The sequence below is a fragment of the Perna viridis genome, chromosome 4, assembly GCF_037379345.1.
Source record: "Perna viridis isolate PV_CMFRI_1.1 ecotype Kerala chromosome 4, ASM3737934v1, whole genome shotgun sequence".
NCBI lineage: Eukaryota > Metazoa > Mollusca > Bivalvia > Mytilida > Mytilidae > Perna > Perna viridis.
The window spans coordinates 41,663,232-41,677,813 of NC_142448.1; the positions used below are offsets into that span (position 1 = coordinate 41,663,232).

A 14,582-nucleotide genomic window follows, 5' to 3' on the forward strand; every position below is an offset into this window, starting at 1 on the left:
TTTCTTTTGGTTCCAAAAATTTTAAGTATTAAAATAAAACATAAAGGAAGATCTAAATAAAAAAGTTTAGAAGTTTTGGGTTCTAGTGCTTTTGTTTTTTTTTTTGTTTGTTTGTTTTTGTTTTGTTTGTTTTTGTTTGTTTGTTTGTTTGTTTGTTTGTTTGTTTGTTTTCTTTTTGTGGTGTTTTCCTCTTCAATTATATTTTATTTTGTTGACTACATTGTGTATCTTAAAGGAGAGTTCTTCGTGATGTCATCACTTACTGTGATTTGGTTTTAGTTGGCAACAAATCCATTGAGTGGCATGGGGCATCAAATTTTAAATCATCATAAATTTTTCGTTTTTTTTTTTTTTAAATTGAAACATTCTTTTGGTTCCATACACTGACAATAAAACTCTTTTTATCCGTGGAATTTTTAAATAAATATTCAGTAATTTGACTATATGAGCATAAAATTTTAAGAATAATTGTATATGAAAGTTGAGATTTACATATAAAAATCATTTCAAATTTTTTTCAAATAAAAGAGTTATAAATTCACGTACAAAATATGAATTCTTTTGTCTAAATGAAACAATTTACAGAACCAAAATTGGATATAAAATAACAAAGCTATTACGATGCTAATCATGAAAATGTTGATTGTTTATTTAGTTGTTTATTTGCCAACCAATTTGACACATAATTATATGCAAATTAGTGAATCTGACATCACATATGAGATTGGCGAACTTTCCTATAATAAATATGTGTGGGGTTTCCTTTTTTAAAAATCAATTAATTAACACGCGGACGTCGCCGAAATCACCCAATTTTCATTAAAAAAAAACAAAAAAAAAACAGGGTTATCTTTTCCTGACAGTGATCTCGTCCAACTTCTAGCCAATCAGATTCGCAGAAACAAACATCAACAAATTAGGACTGACAGGCAATGGCGGCTAAAAGTTAACTTCTGTGCAAAAGAACTTTTCGATGAAAACATTGACGAATTTTCTTTGTTTTCAGTAAAATAAACTGGTAAGAACAGTGCTGCATGATCAACTAGTGAAATTAGAAGCTTAGATTAACTTTAACAACATTATATTAAAATGTAAACTATTAAAATCAATAGACGATTTTTTTCTAACTTAATCACGACTCGAAGTTACATGTAGATATATGTTTTAGAGTAGGATTACACACATCATTACAAACATAATATACTTTAAGCTCCTCAGCTGTTTGTCATTGAAGTGTGACAGGACTGTTAAGTTGTGTGATGTGTCATACCTGGTTAAATGATGTTTTTTTTTTGCCAACAGGTTTTTTCCCAGGATTTTGAAAGCTTTATACTCGGCGTCACATAAATAACATACTGTTTAAATTTGAATAAAAATATTTTCTACGACTTTATTGACACCTACCGTCGTTTAAATTGTCTTAAATGACTTGCTCAGTTGACGCACAGTTGAAAGTAATAAGCAAGGAAGAAACATGGGAAGTTATTGATAATAGATTTAAAGTACAAGATCAACTTTTAAGCCTAACAATGCTCTTAACTTTTTATGAACAGAAAATTAGCATCAAATAAATATGATCTTTCTGGAAGGCCAATATATGAGTACTTCGTGTATTTATTTTGATACCAGTTTTTGTCCAGTAGAGCTGCATGTAACTGCCAAATTTCCCCGTTTTTAGGAAGGTCTATATGTAGACAAGGTGTATCTGTTAATTCTGAAAATCTTTGAGCAGCATTGTATCACACTACATTTTTTACATAATTGACAGTAAAATATATATTTATATACATAAGGTTAACCTAAAACTACCTCAATTTCTCATACATGTACATGTACATCTTAGTCAGTGCAATATGAATCTGTGACCATTCCTTCAATGTACTAACAGAAAACTGAATGAGATTCTCCTGTATTGTAACTTACAGTTAGTAATGGTAGTTATTAACAAATGAATATTTACCCCAGAAATTTATGAAGGTTTTGTATGAAATTTTGGTTAGAACTTGCAGTGGTTTCATGATTACATGTACACATACATGTACATTTTTGTTTCATTTACAAAGCAATGTACATTTTGTATGTTAAGTTACTGTAAGTTCTTACATGTGCATGTATGTATTTTTCTTTGTGACACCAAAGTTAGTTACTTGCACATTTTGGTTTATTGTTAATTGTTGTCTCCTTGCAACTTTATTATTCTTTTTATTTCAGAATTAGAATGCCTACAGCTGAAGTAAAAGTAACTTTGAGTGAGGTACTAGAGTACCGAGGAGGTCCACTCATTGAAGAAGAAATATGGAGTGTACTCCACCAAGCATTGGTTTACATACAGAAAAAGTATGGTGAGTATTAAATGTTGTAGCAAAGACTTTGATAAACCAGGTGCGGATCCAGGGACTGGCGTACCGGGCGTATTATGCCCCCCCCCTCCCCCCCTCTTCCCCACCAACCTAAATCTGTAAGAAAAAAAAATTTTCACCACAAGTTTCGCACTACAATATTTTTTGCCTCGCTTTGTAGGCATTTAACTCAATTAAGGTTCCCCCCCCAACTCAAATCTGGATCCGCCCCTGTAAACTACTTTATTATTAAGCTTTGGTGTAAATACAACTTTACAATTTTAGAAAAGTATTATTAATCGTTTGAAATGCTTGTACAGTACAGCTCGCAGCATAGTCTGATAAATACCTGGCATACCTCCAATACCTGGTATGCCAGGTATGAATCCTTTGAAATTGAGTGTTATTTATGGCAAGCCAAAGTGGACAAAAATGAGCATTTTTCTAATATTAAAAATGATTTCTTAATATTACAAATTCATTTTCTAATATTACAAATTGGATTTATTATATCGCAAAACACTTTTTTAATATTAAAAAATCTGTCGATAGTTTTCGGTATTGAAATTTTAGTGATGTCAATCGAACTCCTCGGATAATTTGCATGTCATTTTTCATTGATAAATTCTTCATGTTTTTTTCTGGATTTTTCGGGCTATTAGTTTTGAGTTCAGGCTACCAAAAATTCAAACTTGCTAGCCCAAAGGGCTACTGGACAAAAAATTTGAAGCAAGGACTGAATATTACAAAATGTGTGATATTTTATAATATTACTTTTCAATGTCGATTTTTTAATATTAGAAAATCATTTTGTAATATTAAAAAATGTGACTGATTTTCTAATATTACAAATTCATTTTCTAATATTACAAATTCAATTTGTAATTTTACAAATGTATGATATTTTATAATGTTACTAAATCAGGAATTTGTAATATTAGAAAATGAATTTGTAATACTAAAAAAAATCATTTTTTATTATTAGAAAACACTTATTTTTCTAATATTACAAATTCATTTTCTAATATTACAAATTCAATTTGTAATATTATAAAACCTATGATATTTTATAATGTTACTAAATCAAGAATTTGTAATATTAGAAAATGAATTTGTAATATTAGAAAAATAAGTGTTTTAAACCCTAAATTACATTAAAAAAGACTTATTTTTAATTTATTCTACTTATAAACTTATTCTAAAATACTGAGATGAGCCACCTGTGTGTTGTAATTAACTGTACTGGTAAAACTATCAGTAGGTACATGTACCTGTTCAGTTAATTAGTCATTTCCTGTTGTATATTGGATACAGGTGATGCTGGGGGATGGGGGCTTTGTTAATTAAAGGCCAATAAGCAATAAATACCTGGCATTGGATGCCAGGTATGTCCTATATATCAAGTGTAGTTGCACTGATTTCAGCCGAGCAGTTTCAGGTGGTCGTGCAACACACTTATAAATATGTAGTGTCAGTATCTAATGTAATAAAACCATTACCAACATATAGTACCATTTATCTTAAATAATATCATCTTTCATTTTTCAATAAAAAAAAAAACAAATAATATATAATTGAATTAAAATAAAATTAATCACCTGATATGGGGTTCCACAATGCAATATATTTATACACATAATCTCTCATTATATTTATTTTTTTTTTCTCTATTCTAATTTTTTTTACTTTTGTTAATCATGTACACATATGCTTATGAAACATATCTACCGTGCCGATAGCTCCAGCCGTGTGTAGTATAATGTCGTGTGTGTTCTTAAAAAAAAACTACGGTTTATACCTAGTCATAAAGCATAACTCTCATATAATAAAAAAAAATACTTATTATTTTTTATTTTTCCTTATTTTACTATCTTTTATTTTAATACTTTGGCTTTTAAATATTATAAATACATTTTTTATTTTCTTTTTTGACTAAACTTTTGGCTATTCTTAAGTCCACGTGTAAATTTTGGATTTACATTTACACTTGTTAAATTCTATAAGTTTGACCAATCTAACCTATGATAATCCAGTTTTCAAATTTATATGAAAAAAAAATTGGTCAACTCATTCACCAGAAGCATGAGCTGGAACGGTATCGTGTGGCGTCAGTAAAACTGCGTACTAACGTCGTGTGCCAGCACGGTAAAATCCGGGAACTATGCCCGGCTAGACAAGGCATTCTAAATAAACATACATCTTTGGTAACTAAAACTCGAACATTATCAATAATTAAATTTCTGGGTCCGACTGGTAGTCAAAGATGTTAAAAACCCCCTTAGTTAGTTAGCCAGGTATTTATCAGACTATGTTGCGAGCTATACTGTACATTTAGCAAAGGCTAATACCAAATTAATTTCAATGGCCAATTACCCTCTTCTTTTAGCACTTGAAGAAAAAACAACACTTAACTCTGTACAGTGATCATCTTGCTTACAAAGGTACAAATTCTACATATTAATGAAAAAAAAATGTCTTTATGGAAACATTACAAAATATCACTGCCCTTAGTAGTAACTTGCCAGTAAAATAAAAAAAAAAACTCTTGTGTTTACATTACAAGTGCATTTGGTTGGCATGAATTTTAATTGCTCCAATCTAAAAGTGAATGTTTTTTAATTTTTTTTTCATTAGGTGATGGAAATACAGGTGTACTGCATTTCGTTATTACACCACGATCCATAGCCATATTGTCAACTGGAGCTGTTGTACTTTCAACAGATAAATTCAGTAAACACAACAAAAGTGATTCAGCTGTAAAGGATAAGGTCAGTATGTTACTCCTGATTACACCACTTTTTCACCCAGTAATTGATTACGTACAGTATGATTACTTGTAATCATAAAATACAATTATTACTGATTACATGTGATTACCTATGAAAATGTAATCAATAACAGCTGATTGTGATTACTGATTACAATTACCCAATCCCTGTCAGTACATTCGTAGCTCTTCTAAACCTCCTTACATGTATATCATACCCACCTTCAACAAGTGAATGGTACATGTACAAGTATAATAAAATGTCCTTGTCTGTCCATCACTGGATTTCATTCCCTCTCTGAAACTGCCCCCTGACCAACGGCTACCCATCTTGTGCGACCACATTTCAATTGCATTAACGACTTATAGTGCAAATTGACCCCTTATATATGGTCACCTCTCTAATGTGAACAGCAGCCACAACTTTGAATGAAAAACAAAGATCTAGCCTCTCTTATCCAGCCATTACAGTCTATGCATGTTTTTTGCTTGTATTAGAACAATAAGTTTACTTTAAAAGATAAAATGATGAGTTAGTATTGAATTCATGTAATATTACCCAGTTTCAGATTTAAACGCAGGCGTTCATTACAATTGATTATATAAAGGTCATATATATTATCAGGACACCGATATCTATATATAGCCATTGCCAGTTGTTTAATCTTGTTTCGGTTGATTGAAAACATTTAAGTCATAACGGTTACGAAAGAGTACACGAAAATATCAAGGGAACCAAGATTTTAGTGGAAGCCCCCTGATTTTAGAGAATATCGCATTTGTACCAGTTTGGATGTTCAAAGTACGCCAAAATCAGTGACTGTGAATATTTTGACGATTAGCGACTTTGAAGACTTCAGTCTTTGATTTATCTAAATTATAGTAGTAACTTTAGTATATACCCATACATGTACAATTTTTTCCGTCATCTGTAAGCTATTTATTTCTTAATTTATTTAAAGCACTTTGGTGACAGATTAGACCCTGGTCACAGGGCAGAATAACAACGACATATGTTGTTTGACCATCTGCATGCACATGTACATGTAGCACATGTACAACATGTACATGTAGGCACTTAAAATGTGTCGTGTGGAAATATTTCAAAGTTATCAAAATACTTGATGTTTTTGTAAATACTTGTAATGACAAAAAGCCACCTGCAAACTATGTAAAAAAGTTATTTGCCAACTAAGGTCTATGCATTTAGGGCTGTTTACCAAAGACTTTAATCTTCCAGCAGTGAGTCTAATTTCAATCAGTAATCGTAATAATCATAATCAATAATCAACGAGCGACCCTGATTAATCGATGATTGATTTCCATCCGATACCCAACACTACCCTAAATGTCATCTGACATTTCTTTTTGTGATAGACAATCATGATTCTCTTGTTTTATCAGACTTATCAAGTGTAATTCTTTCACCTCTTATAAATAATTTATGATTTCATAGGCAAGCATAGATTTTATTGATTGCTCAAGTTACAAATTGTAGGTTTAAAAAAGCATGAAAGCATAAGAACTTGCACAAATGTCAACATGCAGGAGGGTAGCCATGTGAGGACTGTATTTTGCATGTACATACATTTTTGTACATGTACACATACTCTTGTCTATAATGTACCTGTGTAACTGACTTACATGGAAATACATTCAGGTGTAGAAATTAGGAAATACATGTACATTTACAAGCTGGTACCCCAGACCATATACATGTAATTGTTAATTATTTTCTATATGTTCAGTTATACATTTTGTATTTTATCCAAAGTTTGGTAGCCCAGCTCAATATCTATGTGTGACTGCTAATTTTTATCCCTGACATTATAATAGAAATTTAGAAGAGTGTTCTAGAAATAATTCAATTTGCAATTATATGTACATAGTGGGTTAGGAGAGTATTTTTTTTTCAGCTTTATGAATCATTCCTCCGATTGAGGTAACACGTGTACATGTATGCATCCGCTCCTTCAACAGTCTTCAACTGTTTAGTAGTCATAACATTGTATTTCTAATCAATTATAATTAACTATCAATAAGGTAGAGAAGTTATCTTGGACAAAAATCAAGTTCTGGTATCAATAAATAAATAAACTTAGTAATGGTGAATCATTCTGTATCTGTATCTACTCATCTGATTAGAAAGTAACTCCCTCTCTTCTACATAGCCAAGTGAACTAATAGAATCCACCTTATCATTTATGTTACCATGACGATTGATTTGATATTAGTTTTAATTGCAATTTATCAATTTGCTTTGTATATTTTTGGGTGTTATTTGATGATTTTAAGATTGTGAGTGAATTATTTAATTTTTGGTTTATAATTAAACCATATGTACTAGATAGCTGTGGTCTGCTTTCATTAGAAGGATGAATGGTATCTGATAAAACTAGAAATTGATGAGTTTTTTAATGTTGATGATTGTTCATTTCCTGTGCTTGTACACAAATTACACTGCTATTTGTTTGCTTGTTCTATTTGCCTTACTTCATTACTCATATCATGAACTTTGTTTCTCTTATTACAATCTCACCACAAAGGTTGAAAATATCAGTTTTTATGGTTTGTTTGTTTGTTTCTTAGGGTTTAACGTCCGAGCAGCAATATTTCAGCTATATTCAGACAATGAACATGAAATGGATGATAAAATGAACATGAAATGAAAAAAAAAAAAGGATGGGTCACAAGGATAATAGGGTCGACAAATTTTGATTGCCACTGGAAAAAGGGGGGATGGGTAACGTCGGGCAATTTAGCCTCCTGTGGCGGAGCACACAGGTTCCTACTCCTATCGAATACCACAGCAGGGTTCTTTAATGTGCGAGGAACGTGGCATCTTTCCAAACGCTGTGCATCACTATGGTTTGTGGTCAGGTTTTCCGTATTATAGCCTGACAACCCCAGCATGTAACACGCCAGGGGTACCCCATTCCACCACCTGGGGCACACATCCCAGTTGCTCTGTGGGCAGAGCGCCTAGCCCCCGGCTAGGTTTCTGAGCACAATTTAGTCGCCTTATACAACAAGCTTAGCGCTGCTGCAGTCTTTTAACACCCGGACCTGCACGGGGCAGTTTTTATGGTAATTTGAATGCTTGGTGTTCAAATTATTGGTAGTTTAGAGTGTCTGGAGCCATTGATTTTTCACCTACAATGGAGGACCCTTAAAATTTCATTTACATAAGTCCATGACCTTCTACTCATTTCACTAACACTTATATTGTGAACTCTTGATGACTTTTGGTCTTTCAAAATTGGAATATTGACTTTGAACTTGGAACTTAATCCATTCTTGAAAGTAAATTTGAATCCTCATTATATTCAAAAGTCTTAGATGTACATGTAGGTCAAAATGAAAGGTCCTGGACCTTGGACTATCACTATTGACAGTAGTCATAAGTAAGTAGCAGCCATAGTAACTTTCATGCAAATTGGGGTATATATTATACACATATACCAAAAATGTTTTGTCATTAAGTTGCCTTAGGGGTCTATTTGATGAAATGTATCATGGTTCATTCCAATCTGGCTGGTCTTAGGAGATAATACAATTGTTTCTATTGTATTTCAGTGTTATTGACTGAGTTATTTCCCATAATTTTGTACTATTTAATTTACATGTCCTAAGACCAAGGGTTATACAAAAAACATTTTAATTTCTGCTGACTACAAATGTTTAACCATGATATAACATTTTTAACAAAATACCAAATAAATATGCAGGCTTTCCAACCATGATTCACATGTAGCATGATTCTTAGCTGGAGTGCTACATAAAGCAATGATTATTTCTGATGACTACATGTACCTTGATTATTCATACAGAGGGATTGCAGACAATTTTGTCAAGCTATACATTTGTACATTTATACATATACTGAACATGTACATGTAGCTGCTTGTGCACGTACATGTAAGGATGAAAATATGATACATGTAATCCCTGACATTTTTTAAGACAAATGCATGAGTTAGACAAGCTGATGTATTATTTTTTACTGTACATTATTACTGTGTATGTGTGCCATGTTTGTGTCAGTTACATTTAAGTCAATATTATACACCATATAATTGTCAGTGAAAGAAATTAGCAGTAGGCCTATGGACAGAGTCTACGTAAAATCAAGCAGATCTATGATGAAATTGGCTCAATTTCCTTTGAAATGTACAGTGTGGCCTACATAAAATTATGATGGGTCTATGTTGACCAAAAATTAAGTTTCTAACACTGAATTGCCAATGTACATGTACATGTAATTAAATAAAACTGCTGTTATGCGTAGTTGCAATGCCAGTACTCCAGTTTTCGTTGTATAATGGAATAAAATGAACTTTTCTTGAATACATTTGTACATTGAATTTTATTTTTCAGTTAACAATAATCTCCCTGGGAACTGCTCTCGCACAAGCAGCAGAATATGGGCTTCCTAAAGGAATGGTAAGTACATGTGCATATACATTGTATGTATTTAAGGAGGTAGACCTAGGGTAAGGGACATAACCCTTGAAATCAGTGATATGTTTGTCTCATATTCAGTTTCACCAAAGCCTTTCAAACTTTCCTTTGAAACAGAATAGAATCAGTCCAAGTTACCCAACTGTGATGCTTACATGAGATTGATGTGAAATGGTGAATGCAATCATTCCAATGGTTTGTAGGAGTTGTGTCCATTACCCTAGGTCTACCTCCTTAAATATACATTGATCTACATGTATTGCTTATTTACATTAGATTAAAAATTGAAAGAAACTTTCAATTGTTGAAATGATCCTTATGATAAGTTCTACCAAAGACTTCTTGAGTCAAAATTGTTGGACAACTTCTTGTTATATTTATTGCTTTTGAAAGGCAAAATTCAACAAGGTGAGCGACTCAGACTCCTGGGAGCCTCTTGTTTAGATAAGGCCAAAAAAAGGTCTTTCTTCCTGCTACTAACAAGGAAAAATAATTGAGGTAGGTAGGGAAATTTATTAAATTTTTCAAAAATATTTAATTTGAGTTAATGGGGAAACAATCTAGACTTTAACAGTGCTTGAGCCAAAAGGTCTGTAAAATGTTTAGGGAAGGCACAAAAATCTAGGGTAGGTAGATTACCAGGAAACAGACATATTAATATTTTTTTTTGCCTAACTTTTGTAGGTACATTCACAGTTTTGAACATTTGGCTTTTGTACTAGGTTTTCAGGTACATGTAGGCATGATCAGCATTATTATAGGCTTCCTAAAGTTTAGGGGTATAGAGAAATCAGCTTGTCTGTCCGTCTGTTCATCATAGTCATCTATCATCATTTTTCAAGAGCAACTCCTTAACTGCTCAGCAGATTTTTTTGAAATTTTAAAGAAAGGTTGGGCATCCTACATAGATGTGCCTGAAGGATTATAATTTTTGTCAGAGAGCTCCAACTTCATTTGAAGGGGATGTTCCCTTTGTAAGCTAGCTCACAGTATTTCTAGCCTCTTTAGGAATAAAATCAGTTTTAAAACCATCCTGGGTTGAAAGTGTGAGGTCATCTGTCAATGATCATTTGGACACATGATTTAACAGTAAACCCAAATGTACATGTATACATCCATCCCTGTGTTGTTAGGAACATAAAAGGATTGAAGAAAGTTTTAATTTCTGTTTTTTTTTGTTTTGTTTTGGTTTTTTTTTTTGGCCATTGTGTGGGAAAGCTCACTGTAGTTTTTTCCTTGTTTTCTGATTTTTTACTGCGAAGCTGTTTGATTGTATATACCTTTTTTATTGGGGTGGGGGGGGGGTGTGGGCATATTCCAAATACATTTAATTTCGGGGATCTGTTCGTTGTTAATTTTGTGGCTTATACCAGAGGAGTAAGAGGTCAATGAGATGAAAAGAATGGCAAGATTAGTTAAAGTAGGCATTTTCAAAATTACATTTTAATCATATGTATGTTGTGCATACAAGTTTGATTTTGTCAAAAAAAAAGTTCATAATCAACATTAAAGGAGACGTGAGACAAAAATAAAATTTTTATAAACATCATTTTATAAACATTTATATTTATAAAAACTATAGTATGTTTAGATACAAGTGTAACAAACATTTCTCGTCAGGTTAGCGCTAAATAAAGTTAGAATGATTTATTTGTGTTTTGATGAGACCTAATTAATATGCATAAATGAAAACCGAAAGTAATGCTCAGTTACCATATATGGAAGTGCTATGTCATGAGTTCTCGATCTCCATTTGGGTACATTGAAAATATTTACCCGTGACCGAGAAAAATTAATAAATCTTTGAAAATAGCTTGTATATATGATGCAGTGTGGTCGACTGATCTGTGTGTGGGTGCAAAAGTCATGATTGGAAAGTAAGTTCTTTTCATTATCAGTCAGCTTTTCATTTTCGTTAGACATACATCCCCTCGTGGTGAATACACAACTACTTTCTACACTATTTTTAGGACTTGAACAGGAGGGTACAGTAAATAGTGACATTGTGAATTGTTCTTTCTTTGCTGCTGAGTTATATTAATAAAAAAGTCAGGTAGACTTCATTATGATAAAGAGATAGCATTGGTGGCTTCTTTTATCTTTACATGTGTATGACTTCGATAAGAATTGAAATATAATTGAATTTCTTTTGTTGTACAAATTTTGAAATAAAACAATTAATATAAAGAATTTGACACCAATACACAGTATAAAATAAGTGACCCTAGGTGAGTTTCAGGGAGCATATATGGTTCAAACAATATTTTTTATAGGTCACTTAAAATATTTAATTTTAGCAAAAAAGATTTAGAACACTAGGAAGCTTCAGCACCCTTATGGGTTATCAGATATAATTATCAAAAACCAATAAAAATAAACATGTTTGTATTATCCTTTTCACTGTCAAGGACTTTACATTACACTCTATAGTACTGGTACACTTGTCAGGAGTATTAATGTTCCATAAAAAAAGGGTAAATTAGTATTTTCATTGAAGATCAAGATCGGAACAGTTTAAGTCTTAGAATATGAATTTAATTTACTTTATGTAAAAAGTTCAATCTTACGTGACAGAACATATGAAATATTTCTGTGTAATCTTCAAACAAAAGTGGTGTCGTCTCACTGTGGATAGTCTAATCGTCATACATGTAATAGTTTAATATTTCGGACATTGTATATCATTTTCTTCTTTGAAGTTGTTTTAAGTGATACAACTATAAGTATATATTCGCTGGCAAACCAAAACTTTCAATATTTTCACCCTCAATTGTAGAAATCATGTAACAAATGCAGAAACCTGAGGCATTTCAACCACTTGATCCATGAATCGAGAACCAATGATGTAACATGGTCATGTGACCACAAATCTAATTAAAGTTCATATGGCTTGGGTCATCCTCAATTTTGAAACAATTTATCTTCAATTAAACAAATAGTGACTTCAAGGAGCATTTGGTTATATATATTAGGTGTAATAAATCAAACAAAAAATTGAATGAATAATTTTTTGTGTCACATCTCCTTAATATATTTTGTGTTGATAATTATTAAAAACTTCATAGAGAATTCATAACTAAATCAAAGAAAATATTAATGCTTTCATTTCTTTTATCTCCTTTTGTCTCTCTATACTTTGTTGAATTTGCTTTCTATTTGTTTATTTAATTCATTGTGTATTGATGCTGTTCTATTTTGATGTCCAATTGAAAAAAAAAAGAAATTCTGCCATTGATCCCAATTTCTATGGTGAGGAAAAATAAAGAGGGTATCATTAACCCAATGGAAATGTTTTGAGTCGAGTACAAGTAAACTTACCAGTTAATAAGCTAAATTACCAAAGTAGATTATGATAGACCCTTTTGCCCTAATTGTGAGATAATCGATGGGCATGCATGGATCATGCTCCATATACACTTCCACAAGAAAATTTCTTTTGTTCTACCCAAGCCCTACCTTGCCGAAGTGTGTATTGGGCATGCTCATCAACTTACCACAAAAGGGTCTATTAGGCTAAAAAAATATGTCTGTTTACTGTTGCCTGAACAAAACCCCCAACCTGGATTTTTTTCCATTTTATTTCCAGAAAAAAAAGTTGTTTCCAATCTGTTTTGGATCCAGGTTGCTCCAAGTATGATCCAGATCCTTATCTTACTATGCCCAACCATTTTAATCACATACCTGTTAATTGCATATTCCTCTTATATGTATTTGTATAAATACTCAAAGAAGAAAACATTTCCCATCTCATCCATGCAAAAAATCCTCTTATTTGAATATAACATGGCCAAAAATGATAGTCCAGTCAAAATAAATTTTAAACTTAAAGAAATTGCAACAGAGTATATTTTGATTTATATACAGTTCCATCATTTTGAAACATGTTTTTGAAATTGGTATTGTTTAAATATGCAAACTATTTATCAAATTTTTTTTCTTTGTTAAAAGAATCTTTAACCACAAAAAGTAGAATATTTACTTCATCATTTTCATCACAATTGAAATTCTTGAACTTCATTATTGAGAATATAGGGCATATGGTTTACTATTCAGTTTCAGAATCTTAAGTTATTGTCTGGTAACAGATATGAAGCCTCTTTTTAAGTTGTAGATGGTGTTCGAATTAATGCTAAAATGTCCACTATTACTACACTTTATTCATCAGATACAACATTATAATAATTTTGTATAAAATTATATTGTTTTTTTTTTTTTCAGCTATTTTTACAGAGTTTTCTCCTCTTTCCAATGTTAATTTCCAATGGAAATTTGAACTGCTTATTTTGAGGTTTCCGCTCTTCGGATTTTGTTAGGCTTTTTATTCAGTGTTTATTCGGGTCATAATGCTATCGATTAATACTTAAATATCTTCTGTTGTAATTTGTTTGGATTAAGGGTGATATTTTGCTAGGTTGACTGGACTCTAAGAAATCTCCTCTTAATTACATAAACATTATTTTCTAAATTAAGTAAAAAATTTACCTAAAATGGGTTTAACAACAATACATCATGAGAGAAATACCTCAGCTTTTTTGATAATTTTTTTTACAACAATATTTTCTCTTTCTTTTGGCTAAACACTAAAGCAGGAATCTAATTAGACATGAGGAAAGATTGTACCCCACCCCATCCACTTAAACATTAAAAACATCAGGTATTTTCCCTTGAAATGACAATTTTTGTTAATTGCATATTCCTGTTAACTGCATTTTTTTTTCAGACAAAAAGGTTATACGATTATCAGGAGTCCAATGTGTGTATTTTTTGGTCTAATGTAGATCGTACATTCATATTGTTTAAATTAGAATTTATAAACTAAAGTTACTTTTAGGCAATCATTTCTCAGGTATTCCAATCCAAGTTTGATACAAAGTTTAAATTAAATTAAGGATGATATCAAAATTAAAAAACTGATAACTCTAGGCAATAGTCAAAAGGAAATTACCTAAAGGAAAGTCTGTATAACCAAACGCACTATCTAGGTAAAAACTGGAAAGTAAGGCAATGAATAGCCC

General features: G+C 31.6%; 1 protein-coding gene across 3 annotated transcripts in view; it reads left to right on the top strand.

The window, feature by feature from the left end:
• Positions 1–887: 887 nt before the first annotated feature.
• The window catches only part of LOC148620128 (tyrosine-protein phosphatase non-receptor type 13-like), a 96,974-nt gene continuing 83,279 nt past the window's right edge, over positions 888–14,582 (top strand). For all 3 annotated transcript variants that reach the window (XM_088580712.1, XM_088580714.1, XM_088580713.1), the window contains exons 1-4: positions 888–1,018; positions 2,212–2,342; positions 4,974–5,107; positions 9,484–9,549. In XM_088580712.1, the coding sequence (XP_088436838.1) occupies positions 2,219–2,342; positions 4,974–5,107; positions 9,484–9,549 (324 nt within the window). In that variant the 5' untranslated portion in view covers positions 888–1,018; positions 2,212–2,218. The remainder of the gene's footprint in view (positions 1,019–2,211; positions 2,343–4,973; positions 5,108–9,483; positions 9,550–14,582) is intronic.